Raw genomic sequence first — 27,970 nt, 5'->3', positions numbered from 1 at the left:
AGTGCAAACACGGAAACAAATGCTCAAACTAAGATCTGTCACGCTCGTTTTTGGTTTTATAACAACGATATAATAATAATAATTCCACTAACCTTTGCTCATCACATTTAGCCTTCAGGGAGAGGTCAGGAACGCACGTCTGAGTTTTGTTTCCACAGTCCATTAAAGTAATCTACAAGACATTTTAAAGAAAATAACAAATTAAATATTTCCAAAAGCTGCATTTTTACTTGGCCTTGCAGAATGATGCTCGTACGAGTTTAAGGCCAATTCAAATCTGAGTTTAAGATCTGTACTTACAAGATGACTGTGTGACTTCACAACTACTTTGCAAGCCAATCGTGGTAAAGACTCAAACTCTCATAGCCTCATATTGAAGTATGAATATACTCAGTCCAGTAGATAACTTGTGAAATTAGCAATAAGAATGAAAATAAGCTGCATGTTTGTTTGCACCCCTGAGAAGAAGTGTTCCTTTAGATGACCTTCATTTCCTTTGCCTTTCCCCCCTGAGAGTGTTTCAGGCTCACAGTCGCATTTGTTCCCATTCCTAATAGTCTCCCACTGGACTGATAAGATCAACAGTATCTTCTCTCCCAAAAAGGATGGGATTGGAATATCATTTGCAGTGCAATGTCAAAAGAAAAACACTTCCGTTTGATAACTTCCTCTTCTCTGGGTGTTTGTCCCCTTCTCTTCCTGTCAATAACAATAACAGGAGAGGTCCCCGTGACGCAGCATGCGGGGAGACGGGATCTGCAACATATGTGGTTGTGCGTTTACGTGTGAGCAAAGATAACAATGCGATTAATGCGTACGGGCTTTAAATGCATTTTCTAGTGCATGCTGAAGCTGAATCCTCCTGTGGTGTTTCCCAGCTTTGTCGAGAAACATTGCGCACTCCAACCAATAATCTGGGAACCCTCTTGTTAGAGGAAATATGCATGTGGGGGTGTGGGAAGATGGTCCTGGCTGCTGGTGCTGAAGCACTAATGCGGGCTGTAACTGAAGGATGGTAGTCAGCTGTTGCAGAAGCTAATGCACTGTATCAGCAGCCAGAAAAGAAAACCTGTGTCCTCGCTACGGGATTATAAAGACAGACCGGAGTCAAATTCTTCCTGTCTGCAACTTTAAATGTTCTGCTTAGTGTAACTAGTCGATTATTTTACTAAAAGAAACCATAAGTGATATAAGTGGTCTTACATTGGCATTGATGGATTTGCGAAGACTTTCATCCAGCACAGGACCTTCTTCATCAGCTTTTCCGAACTCCACAGACACAGTCAGAGGTCCTCGGAAGTCTAGCCGTTCCTGGGATGGCGGACGATGAGGCAAAGCAGGGAGGAAAATAAAAGGCAGAGGGATAAAAAAGTTAAGAACAATGGAGGACTTTAAGGTCAAAATTCACTGGCTGCTTTCTGACGCTGAAGCTTTGCTGCATCAACTGCAAACTGATTCTTTCAAAACAAACGTGGTAAAATGGTGAGTTGAACACTGAGCTGTGTAATGATATGAGGAATGCTTTCTTGGCACAGTTCACTCCCTTCAAGTCAATCACAGCTTAGATAGCACAGCATATCTGAGTACTGCACCTGACCTTTGTCACCCCCTTTTAGACACTATTTAAGGTCATCTAGTGGCTACTTCCAGCAAGATAATGCCCCTGTTTTGATTCTCTGGAAGAATTAAAGGCGTTTTCAGAGCAAATGAAGTCTCCAGTGTTGCTGTGCAGTCCTTGATAAGGTGTTTGCCGAGTCTATTTGCAACACTTTGCTGGAAAACCATTCAGCATTTCACTTTAAGCCAGGGGTGGGCAACTCCAGGCCTCCAGGGCCAGTGTCCTGCAGGTTTTAGATTTCACCCTGGGTCAACACACCTGAATCACAGGATGGCTGTATCCCAATTCAGGGGCTGTATCCCAATTCAGGATCTGCAGCCTTAAAGGCCGCATTTTAAGGCCGATTACGTCACAGCGACGCGACGAAGGCTGTCCCAATCCAAACGCTGCTCGAAATGCGGCCCTCAAATGCGTCCTTAATTTCCCTGAATATTAAGGACGTGGCCCAACATATCCCAGAATGCATAGCGTGGCGGTGGGTGTGGATAATTTTGACGAAAAAAACGGCGGATGAGGGGCGCCCGAAGAGTAAACTTTAAGTAAGTACTGAATATCATGTCACTTATTTATGTGCAAATGTTTAATAACGAAGAACATTAAAACATTATTGTTGGCCACATGTCAGCAAAGTTATGTGACATTAGTGACGTTTGTACTAACTTGGTTTTAAAGCCTTTACTTTACAATATACGCCGTTCAATAGCTGACCTTAATCTATGTTGGGCCACGAAGTCTACACCGCCACATCCTTAAAATTCAGGGAAATGAAGGACGCATTTAAGGGCCGCATTTCGAGCGGCCCTTAAATGCCTTCGGATTGGGACAGCCTTCGGATTGGGACAGCCTTCGTCACGTCGCTGTGATGTAATCGGCCTTAAAATGCGGCCTTTAAGGCTGCAGACCCTGAATTGGGATACAGCCGATATGTTGAGGAGGTCATTTAGCCATTTAAATCAGCTGTGTTGGATCAAAGACACATGAAGGACACCGGCCCTCGAGGCCTGGAGTCACTCACCCCTGCTTTAAGCTAAAAGAAATGTCAAACGGATGGTAGAGCAAAGGTCAGAGAACCAACAGGTATTTGGATTGGTCCTCTGGGGATTATAAGAGTCAGCGTAAACTTTTGCTCCTGTCCATTTAGGAGATGTTGAGGCAGTGTTTTCTCTGGTTAAAAGAAAGCATCATCATGGTGGTAGCAAAGTCCTTCATCAAAGCCGCCAAAAAAGCAACACTCGCTAGCGCCACGGACGTCAGGACAGACACAGGTTTGTGACAGTCTCTGCTACTGAGAAAAAAAGCTATTTACCAAAGTGACTGAGATTTATTTGTGTTTGTGTGATTGTGCAAAGCCTTCATATGATGGACACACGCACATCCAATTTGAAAGAGGTGCATCACATTGAGGCGCTGCCTATGATGAAGTCCTTCTTGAGACGTTCCAAATGCTGATTAAAACTCAAAGGACGCTGATGAAGAGCTTTTAACATGAAAACACCACATTTACAATCAGCAACACTGAACTGCACAGACTGTGCCTGTTGCTTAAACAATTAGAAACCACACTGTTTATAAAGTGTTGCTATGTTGATTTTTTTTTCAGTATTTCCGTCACTGATATTAACTTTATTTGTATTTTAACTGATGCTTTAGCAGAGACAAATTTTCTGTGAGACGGGTTCAGATCTGGATCCGTCTCGGATTCAGGGGATATAGACGCGGCGCTTCTTCCGTGCTTGTTAAATTCTCGACCTCTGCCTGAGGACAAGTGGGAAGTCTCTAGTCTGACTTGCCCACTTGAACAGAGCAGGTATTCATACTCAACATACATAATAACAACAGCTGTTTCCAACGATTAGCTCCTCTTTCCTGCAATAAAGGGTTAGCCAGTCAGAGAAATCCATGGCTGGCACAAATGCCAGGAAGCAGAAGCTGCTCAAGAAGACGCTTGGTTTTAAAGTAGGTGGTACAGCAAAGGTTTAAAAGCTTTTAGCAGTTACAGGTAAAAGTAGTCAATGGATCACTACCTAATTCACCTTCTAATTCACTCTAATCACTCTTTCTCTAAGTGTCTCCAGATAATTTATCAGCCAGTGCGGCACAAGGTTTAAACGGAGCATGCTTTGATCAGGACGGGGTCTGTTTCATGTTAGGTCTTCCTGCTCTGCATAGGACAGCTTTACCCTCCCTCCTCTCTGGCTAACAGCCCTAAAACACCATTAACATTTCCAGGAAGCCCTGAATATAACTTTCACTAATGAGCAGCGCAGCAACAAAAGGAATCCACTTGAATGTTGTGTTTAGTAAATGCAGACTGAAAATAAAGTCAGACTTTGTACAGGTAAGAAAACACAACTTGCCGACATCATGAAGGTTTTCTCCATGCATTCTTTCGTTCCGTCCATGATGGTGAACTTCTCTGTAGTCCTGCGGTCATTTTTTAAATCTTTGCTAATAAATGAGGCCCTGGATGTGGCACGCAGACTGTCCAGTGTTATAGTATAGGTCATATCTACAAGACACAAGAAGTTTTTTTTTTTTTTTAATGTGGTTATAAAGAAGAAAAATAAGCGAGAAAAATTGCAGAATCAAGTTGGTTTGTTACATGACTCACTTGCAGTTGTTTTTACAGTCGGCTGGTTGGATTTGACTCTGTAGGTAAAGCACAAGTTGGTCTTCACACAAATAGATTTCCTATTGCCGTGTTCACACTGGTGCTCAATCTGCTGGAGGTTGACTTTAGCGGGGTTGAAAGTCATGCTGGCACGCAGCTCTGCAACATCTCTGGACCTGGTAACACAAATGAAATGCATTAACTGCTAGAATACAAAGCACGCAGGAATAGTGCGTGTGCAGTTCAAGCACTGCACATCCTGCACACAGTACTGCAACGAACCACAAAGTAGTACGTTATAGCAGCACGTTAAATAGATGATGTCACTGATGCAGTCAGAGTAGAATAAATACGTTTTCACAAAGGAAGGAACTAATGCATCTTGAGAATAAAACTTGGCTTCAGTTCTCGGCATCCAAATGTTAAGCCAGCAGTCCGGGAGGAAGAGCCTGCCTGCTGCCAAATCCTTTTTAAACTCTAAGTCACTTGGGAAATGGAGTTTTCACACAGCCTAGTCGAAGCTCTGTCAGTAGAAGCTGTGGGAGAAAGTCTGCCTTGGAGGTTAAATCATGCTGTTGGCTTCAAAACTTTGTGGGCTGAGGATGTATGCTGCTCTCCAACTGTGAAGTATGTTGCGGGGGCTTTTAAAAGAGAAATCACGAGAAGGTTGATGGTCACCAGCCTACAACCCCAGTGGGACATGCACAGCTGTCTAAACCCTGATTAATGCAATGGAAAGTGGAAATGTATGCTGTCTCTGGGCTGCAGCGCTGCTGCTGCTGTTAACGATTGAAGTGGAATGTGTGGTTTTTGCAGTGAATGTTTGTGAGGAGGGGCCACGACTCACCAGAACAGCGAGGCCCCTCCCAGACCTCCTATAGTGATGTCAGTGATTCCATCTCCATTTAGATCCATGACTCCATGTATGGACTGACCAAAGAATTTCACCTTTTCGCCATCGCCACCTGCAGGAATATGCTGAGGACACACCAACAAACAAAGCAGGGGATATTGAATTGCAGCAATGGATTTAAATTGCAGTTAATTTAAATCCATTGTGGTTATAATGGTGCTGCTAACTTGGGTAAACAGTATTTGCACAGAGCGGAAGCATCTGTAGCCTTATCTAAAGTATACTGTAATGAAAACAACAACAACAGATCTTTCAGTATTAAATTCCATCTTCTCACCTGTACAAATTTCTCTTTGAGTGATTTCTGGTCTCCGTGATAGATGTAGACAGCCCCTCTGTGGTCATTTTCAAAAGGCGCACCAATCGCCACATCATTATACCCATCAAGGTTAAGATCTGTCACTGCTGCAATGGCTGTACCAAACCGGGCGCCGCACGGCTCATTTTTATTGGTGCAGCCGGCTGATTGGAGCGTACAGCAGGACTGATTAATAGGCTTTAAAGTATACTCATGCTTAAATTTGTTATTCTGTAACGGAGGAAAAACAAAAAAAGCTCTTTTATTTTGTGACTTTAGCAGACATCTGACAAAAGTTATCCGACTGAACTAATTTTCTGTACCTTGAGCCTGTAGACGTAGACTCGTCCCTGCTCATCTTTTTCTGGGCCCATGTACATTGGAGCTCCGACCAACAGCAGGTCAGTCAAGGAATCCTTATCCACGTCAACAGTCTGAAGGACGCTGCCAAAATAGGAACCAATCTGCGCAAAGCCCCAAATCATCTTTCAGTGTTTACTCCACTGAATTCATTCAACTTGCACATTATATGCAGTAAGCAGTGAACCTAGAGAGCCCACATTAAGCCACAGACTAATATAATATCAACTAATATAGCTGAATGCTCACAAAGAATTTGGTGCATCTTGACCAAAATAATGATGAATTACACCAGCATCTTGTCCTGAATATATAAGACATAAATATGCACACATTTACAGTCATAGTCATCAATATTTATATTATTGTGCTTTTATGTATTTATTTACTATTTATTGATATATTGTAAGCTATCTAAGGAGCTGGGAAAGAAAAGCGTCTGGACTTCTTTAAGTTGCTTGAAGACGTTTCACCTCTCATCTGAGAAACTTCTTCAGTTCAGTTCGGATGAGAGGTTGTTATATTACTGTTTAGTGTGTCTATATTAAATATGCTGCACATCACTTGTTTTTGGGGGTTTTTTGCATTATTTTATTGCTGTTTGAATCAGGCTTGTCATACAGGCACATTTTGTAGCCATATTTTAAAAACTGCTCCTTTATAGCGCACTATGGACTAAACATAGTGTTGCTTGTGTTATTGGGCACTTCCTTTTGCCAGGAATGAATGGCCTGGAGCCACTTACTGACCATCTGCCCAACCAGTCCTTGGAGGTCTCTCATTGGCCAATATCCATGTGGATGTGTTGCTGGATTTTTAAAAAAAAACCTTTTCAGACTTTTTCCTCTACTGCGAGCACCGCAGACGTAAATGAAGCTATTGTTTCTATAAATAATGGCTTATGTGAATGATGTGTTTTTACAGTGGCTCTGATATGGTAAAACACAACAGCGGACAAGGTGTGTTTTCTATTAATTACTGTGTTTTGCATCCTTCCCTTTCTTTTATTATTTCTCTTAAAGGCACATGTGTAATTAGCTTAAGATAGAAACCGCGAGTTACCATCTTTAAGCTTCTCACATCTCCAGTGCAAAAGCGCCCTGAGGAACCGAGGCTAGCCAAGCCTGCCAAAGACTCACCTGTTCTCCTTTCAGTATCTGCCAGATGACGATTCTGTTGTTTTCATCGAGTCGGTAGATAACAACGCGGCCGGTGTGGTTGTACCGCGGTGCACCTGTGATGTACAGCTCTCCCTCAGACGTGGATGCTGACTGCACATCATACCCTGTGGAGAGTGCATTTACAAGCACGTTTTTTCAATCCAAACAGTACGAACCTTCAGGAGTGTGTCACAAAAGTATCTGCGATTTACGATTTCTCTAGAAAAAAAATGCACCCTCGCTCTGTTTATGGGATATTTTTAATGCCTCCTCTGGCAGCTGTTTACTTCTGCGTGTGAGAAGGAAACTGTAAAACACTGGAAAGGAACACACGCTCATTTAGAAAAGCGCATCGCAGCTCTGCATGCTGTAGCCTGAGCATTCGGAACGAGCATGTGCCAACAGCTGAGTTTATAGTATGTGAGCTACCAGCGCTCCATCTAATGACATGTTGATTAAATAACTTGATACTAAGATACCCCGGCTGCTTTACGAGCCATAAAAGGCATCAGCATGGAGCGACGAGCCTGTGTATTATTATTTATGTGACACAGAGAACAGAATCTGCTTTCGAAGTCAGACAAATGACGTACCTATTTCCCCCTCACAGCAGAAACTTCCATATTTATTCTGCAACTTTATTTTACATCAGAAACACTTAGATCAGATCTAGGTCGGTGGAACAAAAAAAAGGTGTGTATTCCATGTATTTTAATTCAACGCTCTAATTGTTTTAGCTTTAACTTGCTTAAGATTGATATATTTTAAGAAATTATTAACATATATAATCTAAATAAAGCGTACAGTCAAAGAAGAGGAGAAAGAAGGAAGACTGTTAATCAGGCACTTATAAACATGAAGCAAAAATATTTTTGTAAACTGAAATACATGAAACCAAAGTTTATTCATTAAATTAATTAATTGATAAAGTCATTTTTTAAATTTTATTTATTTATCATGACTTTATGTAATTCTTCAGACTCCCCAAATGCGATAAACAGAAGTATACACATACACAGCTAGTCCTGATTCTCCATATTAAGGGAAAACAGAGAATGTAAGCCTTTTTACTTTTAGGCTGCTTTAAATTAGATTATATCCAACAAACACAGCTAGTACTTAAAGTGGCCTGTGGTGCTTTATAGCAAAGTAGGCCTGGATATTTAGATGGTAATAAAAGCATCATAAAAAGCAGTAGCAGTAGCATTAAAACTATTCATAAATTTGGTTCCATAATTGACATAAATACATATGAGAAGCCAAAGGTACATATTATAAATAGCCTCCCGAGATTTTAATTTTTTGCACTGTTTGAGTAATGTTGTTAGAATATTTTATTCCTAACAAACTCGGACTCCTTCATTTTTAAGGCTAAATATGTATAATATGTAAATATGTTAAACACGTTTCACCAAAAAACATTTAAACAAAGTCTCTTTAAAGGCTGCTATTATGCATCTAACAGCACTAACGGGTAATGTAAGTAAATAACTACAAGAGCAAGTGTTGTGCTGAGGAACTCACTTAAAGGTCAGTTATTATATATATATTTTTAATCCATGAAGACTTTAAATTTATATATCAGTGACATTTAAAGGAACTATAAATTTTATTAAGTTTCCACTCACCGAGGTACGCGGCCAGCCTTTCATTCCTAGCCTCTTTCAGTGGGTCAAAGAAAGCATCTTTCCCTGGAACCACGTCTCCTCCAGGAGTGTACATTACCACTGTCCCGTTCCATTCATAAGCTCCCACTGCTCCCAGTAACACACCTTCCTAAGGGAGACAACAGACAAATATGTGGTGGAAAAAATAACCCAATCCTTTATTTAAGCAAAACAGTGGCCCCATAGTGTAGTGGTCTACACTAACAAGCAAAATATCCCTAAAAAAATGTACTTTGAGGTAGACTCTGCATTTCATATACACTACTTAGCCCCTCAAATGTAGTGGGGGTAAGCAGCAGCAGAGTACAAGCATCACAAAGTTGTATTTAAGTTCTGCTCTTGTGTGAATGCTCTTCATCAGAGACCTTCAGGATCCCAAACAATCAAAGTTGCACCGCTGATGGGTGCTTTTCACAACTTTCTGTTATTATAGTTATTTGGAATTTGTTTGGTAACAATATTATGCAAAAGTAATAATAAAAAAATGAAAAAATAAAATAAAAAATGATACTATGGCACAAATCCAGATTACTTTATTTTTAAATGTAAGAAAGAGCACTGACTTTGGCATACGACTGTGGCCTTTAAGTGCACATTAAGTGCAACTTAAAAGTACAGCTATTGATCCCATAATAAAATAACAAGCATATACGGTATATTATTTCAAGTGAATATATCTATCGCTCTTTTTTGTCCAGAGGAAGCACAGTTAAGTAATAGGAATGGGAGGGGTCGCAACAGGACATGACATCTTTCATTAGCCACAACAAAGTGCGTCGAGTAGTTCTTTCCCACTAATGACTGCTAAAGTGTGGCGTCACATGTTTAGGATTCAGTAGTATGACTCAGCTTAGGAGCCAATTCAGAGTAAGAGAGAGTCAGAGGAGATAAGAGCAGGAGGAGGAACATAAAAAAGGGGCGTTTTTTTATTATATGCAGGAAATAGATACTGAATTTATCCAATCAGCCTTCTGACTCAACATCCCTTACAGACTTTTCTGCTGTGTACATCTTTCGTTTGCTTTCAGTCAGACACGATAGCGCCAGGATATCACAGTGAGCAAGTCTCAAGTTTCCCAAAATTAACCCACAGAGCTGAATCACCAAACAACTGTAGATGGACCAGAGATAACAATGCGGTATTGTGTCGGGATGAGTTCAGCAGTTAACTTCCTTGCTGATGAATCCATGTCCGTGCAAACGGTTCACTTTGAATCCACAGATAGAGCAACTTATCACTGCTGTGATCTCAAAATATGATTCATCCTTCAGCCATTTGGTGCGGTCTGGTTGCAATAAGGGATTTAGCAGGACCCAACTATTACTCTGTAAACAATCTATTTGGTAGCAGTTTGGTGTATGCGTATTAATCACACATAAACGGTTGGACTGAAACTTACGTTTGAGGTGTGAGCACTAAACCCAGTTTGGGACATCTCCATCTGAATGGGGGAAGTGGAATTTCCACTTGTAGCTGAAGAAAAGGAAATTCCAGTTTAGCTACATGTACATAAACCGCAGATAATCACATGTTGTCGAATCTGTTTTTACTTAGAAACATATAAAGAATATGGGTCTGAAACTTAAATATGGGTATCGTTTGAAATTTAGGGAAATATTTGTCTGTGACAGAACTGAAGTAATATCTTATGTTAGCTTAACATGAAGAGGAAGATAATAAAAACGATGGGCATTAATACCATTTCCATGTGTGCCATTTAATTATTTCTAAAATGAATTTGACCAGTGAGGGGTGGATCTGACTGTGAAATGCTAACCACTCATCAATCAGAAGTCGTTAATTGTCGTTAAAATGTCTTAATTGTTAAATGTGTTCAGCATGTAATTTTTATTCATACCTATTGGATCTATTTAGGGGGGCGAGGCTAGCTCCTTCCTGCTTTTGTCGGTCTTTGTCGAACTATTTCAACATCCATCTCTTTGACAAAAGTGAAACTGCTAATGTGGCTTTGAGAGCATGCATATTGTGTGTCTATGCGTTTACCTTCCAAGGCCAAAATCCTGCTTCCCAGTGTATCCACAATGTTCACTAAAGCAGCCTCATCAGACACATTGAAGAAGTGGTCTTGGACAGGTTCACTGGAGATATTCTGGATCTCTTTGATAAACTTTTGCACCTCTGATAGAGATTTGTTCTGGCGACCGTAGTCCCCCAAAACCTGTAAACGAGAAAGTACTTAACATTAACGGATAAACTATTCTGACCAAAAACTGAAACATCACAAAATATTTTGTACTCACAGCGATGCCAAATCTCTCAATGTCATCATCCTCACAAGCTTTGATGACCTTTTGTAGATTATAGTAGTCGTGTGATTCTCCATCAGTCACAATCACCATGACTTTCTTAACTCCAGGTCGTGCACCACGCTCTGGCATGAAGGCTTCCTCTCTGAAATGCAATCAACTTCAAAGTTACTCAGACAATCCTGACTTATGCTAGTTTTTTTTTCTGACAACACATCAATTGCAACACTATTTTTTAATTTCCTCATAAGATTTGAATTCCATCATGTCTGAAAATTTATCTGCAAGGCCAACTGGAAGGCTTGTGCTATTTTTCTTCTAACAATCTGCCATTGACAATTGTCAAGCAGACTTGAAATGACAGTTTCCTATTCAAATATCCATTAAACCTTGCCAAACCAGAAAGACTCAATTATTAGTTGTGGTCAACCGTTGCCCAAATAAGACAGCTAATGTTAGGTACCTGGCAGTATCAATGCCCAGGAAAGTCATCGTCTTGGTGCCAGTGTGCTGAGGAAGGTCTTGGACAAAATCCCGCAAAGCAGGCATGTTGTCAAACTGGCTCAGATTGACCTGATGACTCACGGTCTCGCCATAAGACACAATGCCCACCTAGAAAACACGCATACATTCACACATTTAACATGTAAACTTTCTCCTACATTAAATTTCTCTCTATGTTCTTCTCTCCTCAGCTTCTCCCCCCAGACAGTCTGCAGAGGATGTGGCTGAGGTCTGGTGAGCTTGATATGACACAATGTTCTTTATACAGACTGCAGAGGACTTCAGCAGCCATGGAAGATTTGACTTCCAACCACTAGACTCCACAGTAGGAAGACTTTCCAGTGCTTCCCTGTGGAAAAGTCCACAAGCTGTGAGCCAGATCAATGTAACCATAAGAAAAACCCATTCACAGAGCGATCCAATTCAAGTGGACAGAAATACACTCAGGTTCAAACTTAGTGAGAGAGGCTGAATTTACTTTAAAGGCTGTAAAGTGCTCAGTTTATGAACTTTGCTTTATAAAGGGCATCTTACACGTGTGGAAAAATTCCATAATGGAGCACAGTAAAGTCATTAAACATAATTACTAACTAATATAATCCTCCATTCATTCCTTTTCTATATCTGATTGATGTTACATAACTATTCCATTTATTCATTCATGTATGGCTGTACAGCCTGCACTGAACGCACCCATAAACCACTCTGCAAACGTCTATAGCCACTCTTCATTTCTTTATTTTTTTAAATGATGGATGGAGTGGGTAAAAGCTTTTTAAAAGTACTGTATATGCAAAGAAAATTGGCTTTTTTAGTTTGTTCTTTAAATAGTGCAACTGACTTGTGTCTGTTTAGGTCCGATCTCAAGTCTCCCAATGAACTTATAGAGAAATTCCTGAATACTCGACCAGGGGTAGATACTGTTAGATCCATCCAGCACGATCACAAGATCCATCTCCTTCCCGCACTCTGGAACAAAGCCAAAAATGACATTTAATTAAAGGGTACGTTTAGTTTTCAGTTCCTCTCTGTAAGCACTAACAGGGGTGCTGAAAGCTGAGACTGGACTTTTTTCTTTTGCTTCTTTTTACTTTTGGCTAGTCTACACAAGCGTATTTGATTTGGTAATTTTTCTCCTAAGAAAGACATCAGGTTATGTAACATATTCAGTCTCTTTCCTGTTTACTTGCGCCCACGGTAAACACACAAGCTCCAAATCAAAATGTAATAACGTAGATCAGTGTGTGTGTGTGTGTGTGTGTGTGTGTGTGTGTGCGTGCGTGCGGGCGCTGGTTTGTGTACGTATAAGTTGGGGTGAGGGGTTTATAGAGGGTAGCACAATGGGAGAACAAAATTAATATTTCTGTTACAAAATAGGGACTTTTTGGTTTTTTTAAGGCTTCTACTTTTGTTTTACTAGATTGTTACATTACAAAGATTATTATTATACAAGAAGAGAATCTGCTAGCATAATAGGAATAGTGAATACAGGAGCGTTATAGTTATACTGATCGTGTTGGAGAACCATGTTATTGTTGCCTATTCGAAACGGCTGCTGCACCTACCATACACTCCTAGTTTTTTTTACTGACCTTAACCAAGCATAAGACATTATTATGTCATAAACAAACCTATGCATCCAGACCAAGAGTGGAAATTTGTGTGAAAATGTGTCCATAAAATCAAAAGTATGATTTTTCTCTTTAGTAAAATTTGGGTGAAGAATCATTAGGTGACTATTGTATAATTTTGAATAACTTGTAACGAAACAGTAGGAGGAGTGAACTGTGGAGGGACAAATGGACCCATCGCCATCGCATGTTCCCACTGGTCTTTCAGCTCAGTGAACTAGAAATCAGTTTTACTTCAAAAGGTGACAGACCTGTGTAGTCAATTTACTGCTGTGCATTGGTGGGTGGTAAATGCTGACAACAATTACAATTGCCATTATGTATGTAGCAGATAACACAAATAAAAAGGTACAAAAAAACTTGTGTAAAAGCCGTGGAAGGCAGTCATCCTGGTTTTATCATTTACTAGAGTCGACGAGTTGTGAAATCTGTTGTAAATATTCATTTTAAAGCTTCAAACTGTAGAAACCTAACAACTATGATTATATTAATAATAACAATTACTTGAGGCAAGACGTCTGTGTAGGAACAATGTAAGAACTGTATTTCTAAAGTCTTTTTTTTTTCATTCAAAACTTTTTTTTACCCTCATCCATTATTTAGCGGATTAAATGAGTATGAGCAGTATACAATAAGTCTGTGTATATGATTATTAGTGGTAAAGTAACAGTGATTCAGAAAAACTGAGGGAATGAAAGAGAAAATGACTGTACACTGTTTACTCTAGGGTTCTTTCAAAGCTGTTTCCATGCAGGGAAACGCCATGCAAGCCCAGTAAACCGTCTCCTAACTTGGGCATACAATGCAGCAGATGGGCTGGGCTGGACATGAGAGGGATGGGAAGGGGGGGGGGGGGGGGGGGGGGGGTCGTCACAGACAAGTTTACATTAAGAAGAATGCTCTAATCTCTATGTTCGCCGAGGGAGTGTGAGTTTAAAGTCAGGGTCCTGGGTGGTACTAGTATGACGAGGAGATTGCTTTCTCTCAACCCAGACAGACAACTTGTACAAACAGCGTCCTGTCTTGAGCAGATTTTCTGTACTGTACCTTGATATTTTGTAAAAGAGTTGAGGATCTGGAAGGAAGAGCTGACATTCGTACAAACTCCTGAGATGAAATGCTGCGGGCCGCACTTGTAGCCATACTGAGGACCACACGCCTGCGGAAACAGGACACACATGCATACAAACAAACAGAGACTCAAAGGCTGTGACTAGTTAGTTTTCCACTATTAGGAGGTCATGGATGAGAGGAAAGCTACTGTAGACAGAAACAAAGAGGAAAGAACGACTCAAACTGAGGATGACATCAAGAGACTATTAAAACCCAGAAGAGGTTGATTCAGACTGTTTCTCTTAAGAAAAGGAGAAAAGGAGACAGAACAGAGAAAAACTGCTAAAGGGAGCAGGCCTTTACTTAGAGGGAGGGGTTAAAGTGGATAGAAACAGTCTGGAATAGCACCTTTAATTTACAAGTAATTAAATCTGTTAAGTAACTGACAACATATTATTTTTGCTTCCAGATGATACCCCACTTACATCATCCACACATTTCCTTCTCATTCATAGAGAACAACAACTTCTCCAAAGAAAGCCTTACTGGCTACATCATTTACAAACTTGTGTCCTGGTGGATTAAATGAAGAACACTCGTTATCTTGTTTTTTAGAATTAATAAGTGGGACTTATTCAGCCTGTATTTTTCATGTATTGATTCTAAGATGTTTATATTGTTGATTTATGTGCTTCTATGTAATGTTTTCGTGGTCAATTAATATTTAGATACAGATTTGAGTTGTGTATTATGTGATATAGTTTGTTAATTTTTTGTCTTTGAATGTGTTTCTGATAGTGTTAATGGTGTGTGATCTATGTATGTGCTTGGAGCAGGCCGTCACTTTTGTATGTTGATGAATTGCTGATCGTTGCTACCTGTGCTCATTAGAGAATCGGTCCTGGTGGTGTTGTATGGCTAGCTGTGACTACGTGTGTATTAGAAACTCTGAGAAAAGCCATGTGCTGAAACGCTTCTGGGTTTTTTTCTTGTTGTTGTGATAATAAAGATTTTATACAAGTAGTTGTGAGTACTGAAGTTCTTATTCAAAGACAATGCTAGTAATCCCAGAAACAAAGGCCTACTTAGCATTAAAGTATCTCATTGTTGCTAAAATGCTAACATTTGCTAATTAGCAAAACTGATAGAAAACCTGAGGCTAAAAAAACGTATTAGTTGGAGCAGTATACTTATTAGGATTCATCCTTTGGGGACCATTCAGGTTTGCAGAAAATTCCATAACAATGCATTTAATAGTTCAGGAAAATCAGTGCACCACTGTGATGGCTCAACAGGCAGGCATAATGAGTGGCACGGCTATAAATTAGTATTGTAAATGTTCAGTAAATGACTAAACACACATGCAGTCCAGCTGGTGATTAGATTGTGTTGAAATGTGTTACTAAACTCATTATTTGCTCATTATCATGTCATATGTTTCCTCTGGCAGCCTGATTTATACCAAATGTTTTGGGTGTTCCACCTTATAAATACAGAAGTGGTGTTGACATGTTGTGTAAATCACATTAAGGGTTTAAACTGCAGCTCCACCTCACATTTCTACATTAGATTTTCATACACGAACCATTCAAGAAGTTGCAAAAACATGCATTTACTGGAGCTGTAGTTTTGACACATTGGTGATCCTCAGGTTTAAATAAAGTTTTACTAGAGTTCTTAAGCACAACCCTACATGTTTAAACACTTCAACATTACCACAATTGATTCACAGCATCCTGTTACGTTCCCATGAGCCTGACTTTTCCATAGAGGCCAAAGGTTTAGTGAGTGTTCTGTAAATTTGCTGCTGAGTAGTCTTACAGCAAATATGCAAAGATCAGTCCTTCTTCTTCTTGTCTATAGAAAGTGTAGAGGACTTCCTGCTTACCAGAAATCCTCCTTTGGGATTCGTTACCAGTGTGCTTCCCATGGTCATGTTTTCTTTCACTTCACGCAAGTTGGGAATGGTTGTGTTTTCTAAAAAAGAAGAAAAAACTAGATGAATAACAGAGTGAGACAAACAGAGAGCAGCACAGCTGGGTAAATTTCTCGTTTTCATTTTCCCACAAGAAAAGTGCTGCCTATCCCAAAGAATGACATGAGACTAAATATACTCTGCTATATTACTTTACCATGTGGCCCCTCTGTGTGTAGCTTATGGCTATTAACTAAGAATATGGAGCACAATACAAATATTTTGTTGGTAAACAGCCTGTTTGTTGTGAAGGGGAAAGAATTAGGGGAATCATTAAACCAACCCAACATGTGTCTAAAATTAGCAGCTTGGGAATGTTTTGGATAGGAATTCGTTTTTCCTTCTGCAAATCTGTGAAACATGCCTTTTCAATTTTGAATGTTGCTCCCTGAGAAGTGATTTTGATGTGAAACAATTTCTGATTGCCATTCGCACATGTGCAACAGATCTGTTAGCAGTTAGTACGTTAAATTTTTACCCTATACGTCCTTTCCGGGTGGGTTTTTTCCCTCTATTTCCTTCCCACACACTCACTAAAGTATACTAATAAAGGCAGCACAATGAAGCTCCCTGCTGACCTCAGGATGAAAAAAACAACAACATTAAACTGTGACGTGGGTCTGAATTGATTTGGAAAGTGACCCATCCTTATTTCTTAACTCCAATGACACAGTTCAGGACCCTGCAGCTCATGATGCCCACGTGGGACTGGAACGAGCGACAGACACCGGAATACAAGCTTTTTCCTCAGTAATACTTGATAACAATCAGAACAAATCGGACCTATCAGAGCGCTGCTCCTCCTCTGGTGCTCTGCCTGTGATTTCCTAGATTGTGGATCTAAACTGCAGTGAGTTTTCACAACACTGAAAAACAGTAAACTAATTATTACTGTGGCAAATCAGCTTCATAATCAGTCTTTGTTTTAAATCCATTTCCCAATTTCCTAGAATACCCAAACATTTCACATGAGTAGTTTTCAGTCATGGCTGATTGATTTAGTCAAAAGCAGGGCTGGTATTTTGTTTACTGAACACAAGTGAACTCACTTATACACCTCAGAATTGGTTCATGCAGTTTATCTACAACATTTTTATCAGTGCAGTGGCTGCCGCGACCGATTGAAGTGTGTCTGCTGCCGCAGCCCTGCATGCCCACTTCTGATCAGATTGTTTTTAGTGGAAATCCTGGTGACAGACGTACCAAGATGAGGTGCTCCAACCTGTATTTGTGCCACTCTTGCAGCAGTACTCCACCCTGCGGCTGTGTCAGGGCGACAATGCCCACCCCCACACTGCTAGAGCAGTGCAGGCCTTTCTGCATAAGAAGCACATCCGGACACTTCCTTGGCCAGCATTTAGTCCTGATATGTCTCCTATTGAACAAACCTGGCACATGCTGAGTCAACATGTTCATCAGAGACAGCCACAGCCACTGACCACTGCACAGCTGCAGGAAGGGAGAGCAATTCCTCAACAACAGATCCGGACACTTGTATTGTCCGTTCTCAGATGGGTGACTGCTTGTATCATTTCAAATGTCTTCTGCGTGCATATATATAAAATATGTATAAATATATATATATATATCTAATAAGACAAAATCTATTTGAAAACCCAAACTTATGTTTTGTTTTTGGATGAGTATATGTGAGAGAAGGCAGACTGACTTTACAATTATACAACTGACGCATCATGTTTGTCATTTGGTTTCAATTTTCTAAACAGAATGCAAAAATACAGCCGAGGTGTTTAGTAACCAACCCCTCCAAAATTGTGGGTGCTGTTCTTCCTCATCAGTATTTCATAATGGCCATGGCATAACCGCCTCCCAGTTTTACTGGTCAGACTGAAGAGTCATTAAAAATTACAACACAACAGCCACTAACTTTGCTCATTATGGTTTGGCTTCGCTCGTCTGTGCTGGGAAAATGTAAATCCATTATGGAGGCAGATGTGGCAATGAGAGATTGTGAGGAGTCGTCAGTGGGCATAGACTGAAATGATGAAGAGTGACAGATGACTGACAAGCCCTTTACTTATTTAAAACATTTACATGAACACATCCTGCTGAACTGCACAAGGTTTTTTCTACTGTTATAGAAATATCCAAGAATACTTTATATATCCATCAACTGATCCTAAAGAAACAAACAGGTCATGCATTTGCTTATCGTGTCTAGTTTCTTTTAAAAAAGTAAAATAAACCAGCACTGTTGTCATCATTTAAACTTCTCCTAGTTTGTTGCTGACTTGTCTGGCTCCAGATTCCCATTGGATGCTTTCCAGACAAAACTTCAGTCTGTGAGATTCAAGCTTTTTTTTTTTCTAAATCCCCCAAGATAAAGCAACTACAGCACTCTCCACTTCAGAGAAGGGAATTCCAACTGATCAGCACTTAAAACCAATAATTTACCAACAGCAGCCAAGCTGTTACCATGCTTACTTAGAAATTTTAAGGTGTCCAAGGCAACTGTGCTAAAGCGGTGATGTATCAGTCTCTAAAAGTTGCAGATCTGTTGCACACACAAGCTCTCGGTTATTGCGTACACACACAGGCAGGCACTAATAGAGGCTTTGCAGACTACTGACCAGCAGCTAAGTTGTGTTTATCTGTTTAATTTAGATAAATTGGAAGGCTGAAACATTAAAACCTTGTTTATTTGCTGTCTTCCTGTTCCGATGGTTCCAGCTTCCTCCCCAGAAGACCCAGTCAGATATAAAAGTTAACTTACACACACATCAGACGCACACGCACAGAAGCACTTGGATTTAGAGTATTTGTGCAGACAGTTAATTAAAACCTTCTCCCATGCACACAGGCAATTAAAATCCCCCTCATGCACATGTTCATGCACATATATAAACCAATCGGCCACTGAAAGATGAAGCGAATAACATGGATTATCTGTTACAATGACAACAGATATAATATGCAGCAACTGAATGATTGATCCCCGTGTTATTATTGCTTCCTTTTATCGAGTGACAAAGTGTGTCTAGAGAAGAGATTGTAGTGGGTGGTTGGGTCAAACACAGCTTTCACACAGGAGACTGTGATTCACTAATTAGATATTCATGTTTACTTATTACTTTAGAGTTAATTGATTGAGTTTTTACTTCTTTGAGGTCAGGCTTAGACACCTTCTCGAGTCCAGGAATAACTGTTTAACTTTTTCACAGCATTAATATCAGTATAATTAATCATGTTAAAAGGTCCTGAAGCAGTGACGCTTCTGCGGCAACATTAAAATGTAAGGTTGTGGTAACAATGATATCAGATTGCGTGTGTTGGACGCAGGGATAACTGTGACTGCTTCACTTTCTTGCCAGGATTTCACTATGGTCATGGCATAAGCACATCTTAATTTTATGCTGAAGTTAATGGCAGAGGAGGTTTGGAACGGTGCAGTTACAGAGTCAGCAGAGCATTGGCAACTTTGATCTGTTAGGAAAAGGTGTTAGCATTGGGTTTTTTTATCCTTTAGCCTTCATTTATCCGATAGTGTTGGAGGAAGGATGCTGTGCATTCCTCTGCGTCAATATGAAAGTAATAACACAACAGGAGAGAAGGTAAAACATAACAGTCAAAATATAAGGCCGTCCTTGCAAAACATTGTTTTTAGTTTTCTACTTCATCACATGCATGACAAATTAGTCTTGTACGCCGCTAAATTAAAGTGTCTGAGTTCAGAAGCATTACGACTACATGATCAGTTGTAAACCTGTGCTCAGTATGTCATAGCACTGAGCGTATTACTGATGATAATGGTGGAAGGTAGGCCACAAATATGCTCTCAAATGTGCTATTTGGGAGTCAATCAACAGAACTTCTTACTCCATGATAATAATCAGTAATATGATCACATGATTGTCATAATCTATCAGGAAATAAGTGGCCTTTTGCATGTCTAACAAGGTGATTTTTAATTTTGTGCACGCAAAATGTATCAACAATGAGAATCTTTTGTTATTAACTTCACTAAACAGTTTGAATTTGTTATTTTTCAGTACATTAGGAGCAAGAATTTGGTACAATTAGAAGTAGTGCGCATGAAGGTCGTCGCTGTGAAAAGGGAAAAGTGCCCATAAAACAACAAATGTGACACTGACCAATACTGCAGGAGGAGCTGCATTTCTTGTGAACTGTAGCTGGACAGAGGGACAGGTGGTTGTCTTGGCATTGCATGAACTCATTGCCCCCTTCAGCCAGATCAGCTAAAACTGTACACATGTGCACACAAATAGTTTTCTTACTGGGCAGCTCCAGTTTGATGCAGTTGTTGTTATCTCTCCCCACGGGACATTTGTAGACGTCTCCGGTTCTTTTACTCGGCTGTCCTGACAGCGGAGATCCAATCAGAACCCTGAAAAACATAAGGACGAGTTGGGAATGGTTACATGGAAAGCCATCCAACATCCACACTACAGCGTGACCGCTTTACAATTGTGATAACAACTGCAATTCAGATGTTATTGCAGCGATTAGAAGCAGTGACTCTGAGATCCACTTCTGAGGTCCACAGCTATTTAGACATGGCTTAATTATACTTGTATAGCAATTGAACGTAAACTATGGTTCACACTGCCTAGTAAAGATGTTATAGTTTATTGTGATTGGCTTGCGAGTTTGTGGCTGCAGTTTTATTATATAATCACTCTGACACAATAACAAAGAAATAGCTGGAAATAAAAAAAACAACAGTTAATCTCATTTAGCTCTCACCAACACCACATAGTAATGGAAGATAACTCCCAGCTGTTTTTATAGCACTTCAGTGTTACGTTTAATGTGCTGGACAAGTTCAATATGTGTCTTGTGTGGGTTTTATTACACTGTGTCTCTCCATCAGTGCACTGATGCTAAAAAAAAAAGAAGTTTGGTCATCTGCCTTCCTCTAAACGCTCAAGCTTATTAACATTCCTGACTCTAATGGACCCTGTGTCATTTGAAGCAAGACCCAGAGAGGAACAACAACACACTCGACACACTTTCTGCTGCCGTCTGCCTGTGAGAAACATTGTAATTATTTACAGCATTGAACGAGCACTCTTTTCGCTCAGAAATGAAAAAATAAACACTTCATAATTACTTCATTAATGATAAGTTAAGTGTTCTTAACACAAACCATAATTCATCATTGAATGAATATTATATGGATATTTTTCAGCAAAAAATAGGTTACAAGTTCTTAAACCTTAAAACTCTTTAAATGTTGAATTTCTACAGTAATAACAAATCATTTTCACATGATTTAAAAAATAAAAACATTGCACTTTTCTGAAACCTTTCCCAGCAATGTTGTGGAGAGCAGACAAATCTTGGGGTTAGCCAAGGTTACAAGAGGCTCCAGCGAAAAGCTGAACCGCCTGTGGCACATCTAACAGCTTTTCTCTCCCCACCCTCGCTGACGGTTAAGGCATCTGTAACTAATCAGTCACCTCCCACTTATAGCAACCTGTGTGTTACATCACCATGTGATTGCTATATTTTCTCATTAAAATATTTTCCCAAGCGTAACACTGAGAGCTACAGGTCATCTCTAATTTTTCCCCACTAAACCTCTGTAAATCATTCAGCCTCTGTCATGTCCTCCCTCTGCTCGCAGCGTGCTGTGCCCTTATCACTAGTGTGAAACAGAACAAAATCAAGCTTTTTGGATGATATGTAGCACACATGTTTGACTGCACTGAGGAGTTTCAGTTGCAAATGGCTCCACTGATTAGCAGTAAGTGAATTACTACAAGTGATCTCATATGATCTCGATAAGTTAACTAGTACAAAGCACCATCAGGTATAGCCATGCAGGATAGGATCAGCGATTATAGTGCAACAGGTCTGACTTTAGAGTAACTAAAGGAGTTTGCAGAAAGCAGAAGAGATAAAAGATTTTAAAAACATGTTTCCATGTTTATTTTAGCAAGAAGCCACGGATGCTTGGTTTCATTGTATTAACAGGCTAGGTATGTGAATACTCTGGCGGGCAGTTTAAGGTTAACAGCTAGTAGTAAAAACAAGGACCTTCATTACAGCCGCAGCTGGTGTGCTCGCCTCAGCTTAATTTTACAAGCGAATCAGTGTTTTTTTCCTTTTTTTATTATTTTCTGGAGTAGAATTTAACCGAATGAACACTTGTTGATACATGTGCACATTATGGCCAGAATTATCTTAAACAAAAATATTCATTGGGAAAAAAAGACACATTTAAAAAATGTATTATACCTCTATTACTTATTTTGTCTGTTATATAACATTAGGGATGCTTGTGGCACTTCATTTCTTAATCAGCTAAACAGGTCAGTTAAGAAACAGTCAAATATTAAGTTACATTTGAAAACGGTTTAAAAAAAAATATCCCCATTCCAAAATGTCACATGACAATCTCATTGGCTCACGGAGTTATGATGTCACTACACTTTGATCCTTTGAAGTTTTTCCTTAAACAGGGGTGAGAAACAGCAATTTGTAGTTCGTGTCTTCGCAGCATTTGTGTTTGCAGCTTTCACCACAGAAACTTTTGGAAACCTTTTCAGAGTTGTCGTTTACAACCTTCAACATGTATCCAACAAGACACCAACCAAGGCAAAAAGATTACGCCGCTTCTCCTTCCTGTCGTGGCCGGCCAAATGACCTCTTAGCCGTCCAAAGGGCATTACATGACAGTAGGAAGGAAAACTACCATCTCCAGAATAAAATTCAACAGATTGAAGACGAGAAACTTCAACTGGAGGAGAAGTGTAGACAGATGGAAGCGCAAAATAAAAACCTGGAAGACAGACAACAACACCAGCCCGACATAACAATTATTAATGAGGGCTGGGGAATCAAGTTTGGACAAGCCCGAAAGCAGATTGTCTTCCTAATTAAGGAAAACAAGCAAAAGAGCGCGGAACTAAAGGAGATGTCCAACCAGCTTAAAGACAGCAAAGCTACTGTTGAGAAGACAGAATGGAATCTCCAATATATGGACCAAAAGAATCGGCTGCTCCAAACAAACTTCGATGAAGCTGTGAAAAAAAATAAAGAAATCCTCCAACAGAAGGAAGAACAGGAGAAAAAGCAAAGAGACATGGAGCACAAACTCAAAGTCACGGAGGAAAAATACAGAATGCAGAAAGTAAAGTTGGATGATATACTGCGCCAAAATAACGACCTTCTTCAAGAGAAAGAAAGATTGAAAGAAGAGAAACGTATTGTCGAAGACTTTGAGGGTAAAAACCTAAAACTGCAACAGTTTTGTAGTGAACTGAAGGACAAAACAAGTGAACTAGAAGGGGAAAAAGAAAAACTGGACAAACAATGCTCACATATGCAGAAAAGGATGGCTCAAATGGCAAGAAACAACTCCGAGCTCACTAAGGGGATATTGTTGGAATACAACAACTTGAAGCGCAAACACACTGAAATGCAGGTGCAAAAGCAGGAACAAGACAACATACATGACGACCTGCAGCGTACGCTCCAAGATATCCACAGAAGAAATGAGGAGCTACAAGACATGTACAAAGAAGTACAACAGAGAAACGCAGACATGCACAAGGACAAGATAATGCAGGAGGCAACATCGAAAGAGCTCAAGGAAAAGCTTGAAGAAAAAGAAGCAACGTTAGAAGAGGTGGAGAAAACATGCAAGAAGCTTGAGAAGCAAAATACAGAAACCATCGATGAGTTGAGAACCCTCATCCTGGAAAAAAAAGCTCTTGTAGAAAACTGCATGAAAAAGAAGAACAAGCGTTTCCGCTGGCCCTGGAGGAGAGACTCTACTGCTTCCTCACCTGGTGTAGCCTCGTCTTGCTCCACCTCTGTTCACCTCCCCAACAAGTCCCGGCAGTTGACTGTCCCCTCCTGAGCCTGGTTCTGCCGGAGGTTTCTGCCCGTTTAAAGGCAGTTTTTCCTCCCCACTGTCGCCTAGTGCGTGCTCAGAGGGGATTGTTGGGGTTTTCTCTCCTCTACCTTGTTTCTTTATTTACTTGTTAACTTTTTGTTCTTACTTCATTTAACCTTGTTTCCTTATTTACTTGTTAACTTTTCGTTCTTACTTCATTTTACCTTGTTTCTTTATTTACTTGTTAACTTTTTGTTCTTACTTCATTTTACCTTGTTTCGTTATTTACTTGTTAACTTTTCGTTCTTACTTCATTTTACCTTGTTTCGTTATTTACTTGTTAACTTTTCGTTCTTACTTCATTTTACCTTGTTTCGTTATTTACTTGTTAACTTTTCGTTCTTACTTCATTTTACCTTGTTTCATTATTTACTTGTTAACTTTTCGTTCTTACTTCATTTTACCTTGTTTCGTTATTTACTTGTTAACTTTTCGTTCTTACTTCATTTTACCTTGTTTCGTTATTTACTTGTTAACTTTTCGTTCTTACTTCATTTTACCTTGTTTCGTTATTTACTTGTTAACTTTTCGTTCTTACTTCATTTTACTTTGTTTCATTATTTACTTGTTTAACTTTTTCTTTTTCAACTTATTTATAAAACAATAAACCAGTTGAATTTATCCTTTGAGTATTTTTCATCTCATCTTTTCATCTATAACTTTTTCAAACATTCATATCTGTCATTTATCTTCCTCTTGAAACCTCATAAATGGTGAAGGAAAAATCCTGGAACATGGTTCCAGGAAAAAGATAATTCAAAACGGATAATTTAAATATGATTAATCTGTTTGGAAATCTGCAGGTAAACTGTCTGTCTGAGAAATTGATCAAATTAGAAGAGAGGTCAGCTGGATATTTAGATGTCACTCCTCTTATGCAAATTAATCAAATTCCTAAAGTGTAGTATTGCTGATTTTGAATAAGACCTTGAAGGACAGAAGACACATTTTCCTGGTAAAATGATGGCTGTAAAATTGGTGAAAGGGAGCCTACCAACTGGTCTGCTTCTCCCACCCAGTTTGTCATGGTCCATGGGTCTTTGATCCAAGGTTTTGAGTCTTTGAGTTGAGGATTCATTCTAGTTTTGAATTTTAGGTTCTTTGGATTAGGTTTCTGTCGTGTTATTGTTTTGTTTTCTATTCACAAGGTTGTTTTTAATACATCTTGTTAATTTTCTGATGCTTTGTATAAGTTCTTTATGGTTTACTTTCTAGCCTTATTTGTGCCTTCAGTTTCTGTTCACTTTAGTCATGTATTTAGTGAGTCTCCCTTTGTGTTTCTGTTCTGGCCCTCCTTCTGTCTCGTCTGTTTGTCTTTATCTTTCAATGTTTCTTCATCTCTGTCTCAATGTCTCACGTTCAGTCCGTCTTCTTGTCTGTTTTCTTTACTTACTTCCTGTCTTTAATTTGAAACATTCAGTTTCCCTTCATGTCTTGCGCAGCTTTTCTTCCTGTCCTGGGCCCTCACTGGTTCCCTGATTGTCTTCATTTCCTCTATCCTCACTACCTCTTGTGTATGTACTTTCTCAGTCCTTCTTTGTCATTTGTCGTGTTGTCCATGACCATATCTGTGTGCCATGTAGCTCTGATTTCCATGTGCTGTCTGAATAAGTAATCCTAGTGTTTCTTGGATACTTGTATTCCCTGGCTGTTCTGAGAACTTTGCTATTTTAATTGAATTAGCATTAAATACTCACCGTATGTTCGACTTTTGTCTTCTAAATATTGCATTTAGAAATGCAACCTCTTAGACACAGTGATCCATAAGACTGTTGGTTAATTAGTCCAACACTCTAATGAGGGAATTTGTGATAAACCAAAACTGTATGAAAACAGTCATCTCACCACCAAAGCTATCAATTTGATGTGAGAAAAGTCTCTTTACGACAAAAGACGTGGGACAAGATATGCCAACTAGATAAGCAGGAATGGATGCAATTTACTGAACGTATTCATACAATGACACTAAGTGTGGTGTGTTACTGCATGAGATGAGCTTTTTTCTTTCTGTTTATTTAACCTTATGCTGCTGCAGATCTGTACCACATGTAAAGTGTTGCAAAAATGTTCCAGATGAGACGCCTCGTGTGGCTTTTAGGTAAAATATTAACACATGAAGTCATCTTTATTTTTACAACAAGGTTCGCGCTGGAACGGTCTTGTCTTTCAGCGAGCATTTGTGTGTAACCCACATAAAATGAGGGTACCACTTTAAGGAGTGGTACCCGGTGTATGTCTCACCCACCCACTCTGTTCGCTGCTATGTGTGGAGGTAGTCGCGTGCTGGCAGGAGAAAAGAGAGACTGGGGTTTTTGAGTTGGAAAGAGTATTAGATAAAAGTTTGTAACCAACTGTGCTGCACATAAGTTTCATGTTAAAAGTAGCCAAAGTGAGTAAACAGGCGAATGCTGCAGTTTTCTGGCGACTTTAGAAAGTACCGCTGGAGCTAAACTGTTAGCCTTTGTTAGCTCTGGTTGTTATCAACTGCCTGAAAGTTTATCTCAATCTGCTTCCAGAAGTAAGGTAACACTTGAAGCGCGACGAATGTTTATTTTCCTTCACGTCGTATTACTATCACTAAAGAGAAAAAAAAACATGTCCTGTTACGTTATTTAGAGCCCCGCATTTTCCGACCGAGAGACACCATACCATTGTCTTCAGCCGTGATGCACTGAGATTGGTGAGCACATATTGTATGTCTCAGTTTAAGTCTGTTTTGCATTTTATTGTTGAGAAACTGAATTTATCTGAATTGTTTGATTAATAATTGTTGCATATGCAATAACTTTACATAGTTTGGTTATACGCAAAAATTTCCCCGTTGTGGGATCAATAAAGTCTTATCTTATACGTTGTAATGTTTTCATATTATATTTGAAGAAGTGTTTTGCAATGTACAAATAAGAATATTGACAATATATTGCAGTAATGCATAGTTTGTGTAAGAGAGATGTTTTATTTTTGCAAATTTTTGCAAAAAAATGTTTTTTTTTGTGTGTTCCTGGGGTGGATTCCTCCGGTGAAATAGATGGCGAGCCTTCTCACCTGGACTTAGAGAGACTGAGATTCGCTTCTTTTCCACTTGATGATCTGCTGCACCTTGTGGTGTGGTAGGACTGTATCACTCACACTTTCACACACAGCTGGTTATACATAAGACCACTGACTGACATTCTCTCACCCCTATTTTCTTTCACACCCTGGGAAAGAAAATAGGGGTGGACATTTTTTATTTGGGACTTTAAATAATAAGCTGTTGTGTAGAACATCCTCCACATGTGAAAAGAGTGTGAGATTTTCAATTGAATGTATATTGGATTTGTGTAATCTGTTTCTATAAGGAGTTAAGGAGTCGGGTTACTAGGGTGCACCCGAGCATTGAAACCCAACATTGAAAACCAAAAGTGACACTTGGCCAAGCCATTGTCTTAGTAGGTGTTTTACTTTTCTTTCATTTTTTGTAAGTTTCTTTTCTACAATTGTAAAGTGCCTTTAACCTGTGCTTGTCAATCTTATGGTTTATTTCACTAAAGTCGGTTGGTTCTTTTGAGTTACATTCTTGTCTCTGTGTCTCATTTAAACACACCCCTGTGCTCCTATAGTCGAACCTATTGGCCCATTTATATATTATTTTCAACAATTCCCCTTACTGTGTTACATGTGAGATGCAGGGATCACATACATCCGGCCTCCTGATGACACTCACCATTTTCCCTCGCTGTTCTCAAACTGCTGGACAGTGTAGCCAAACATGTCTTCCAGCGGTCCAGAGAAGGACAAACTGTTCTTCTGGTCCACGTTGAAGGAGAACACGCAGGTCAGCAGCACTGCAAAGATAATAGTAGAGAAAAGGTTACGCATGATAAGACTCTCGAGAGCAGCGCTGCTTTACTTGCTGTTTGAGTCTGCTGTGCTGCTCTTCAGAGTGGGTTTACATAAACTGATGGACAAATACTGAAACAAAAGATGTGCGTATGCAGTTATTTCTAAGTGCAGAAGCCATAAACACTCAGTAAATATTTCTGAA

The 27,970-nt window shown here is 39.6% G+C and overlaps 2 protein-coding genes across 2 annotated transcripts in view; one reads left to right on the top strand and one right to left on the bottom strand.

The window, feature by feature from the left end:
- Positions 1–27,970, bottom strand: part of itga1 (integrin, alpha 1) — a 58,232-nt gene that overhangs the window by 5,992 nt on the left and 24,270 nt on the right. The window contains exons 2-19 of the mRNA XM_087843783.1: positions 27,650–27,770; positions 20,315–20,424; positions 15,972–16,060; positions 14,078–14,189; positions 12,241–12,368; positions 11,359–11,507; positions 10,890–11,040; positions 10,633–10,807; positions 10,028–10,101; positions 8,589–8,736; positions 6,940–7,085; positions 5,764–5,904; positions 5,420–5,671; positions 5,077–5,207; positions 4,230–4,405; positions 3,976–4,127; positions 1,204–1,311; positions 93–172 (exon numbers count right to left, since the gene is read on the bottom strand). Of these exons, the coding sequence (XP_087699909.1) occupies positions 93–172; positions 1,204–1,311; positions 3,976–4,127; positions 4,230–4,405; positions 5,077–5,207; positions 5,420–5,671; positions 5,764–5,904; positions 6,940–7,085; positions 8,589–8,736; positions 10,028–10,101; positions 10,633–10,807; positions 10,890–11,040; positions 11,359–11,507; positions 12,241–12,368; positions 14,078–14,189; positions 15,972–16,060; positions 20,315–20,424; positions 27,650–27,770 (2,443 nt within the window). The remainder of the gene's footprint in view (positions 1–92; positions 173–1,203; positions 1,312–3,975; positions 4,128–4,229; positions 4,406–5,076; positions 5,208–5,419; positions 5,672–5,763; positions 5,905–6,939; positions 7,086–8,588; positions 8,737–10,027; positions 10,102–10,632; positions 10,808–10,889; positions 11,041–11,358; positions 11,508–12,240; positions 12,369–14,077; positions 14,190–15,971; positions 16,061–20,314; positions 20,425–27,649; positions 27,771–27,970) is intronic.
- Positions 22,323–24,549, top strand: LOC148102212 (uncharacterized). The gene has a single exon (XM_087843784.1). The coding sequence runs from the start codon at positions 22,615–22,617 to the stop codon at positions 23,905–23,907; it is 1,293 nt and encodes a 430-aa protein (XP_087699910.1). The 5' UTR covers positions 22,323–22,614; the 3' UTR covers positions 23,908–24,549.

This window comes from Neolamprologus brichardi, chromosome 7, assembly GCF_056152115.1.
Source record: "Neolamprologus brichardi isolate AB-2024 chromosome 7, ASM5615211v1, whole genome shotgun sequence".
NCBI classification, from domain to species: domain Eukaryota; kingdom Metazoa; phylum Chordata; class Actinopteri; order Cichliformes; family Cichlidae; genus Neolamprologus; species Neolamprologus brichardi.
Note: the sequence above shows the minus strand (reverse complement) of the source record. Positions and strands in the feature narration are given on the sequence as shown.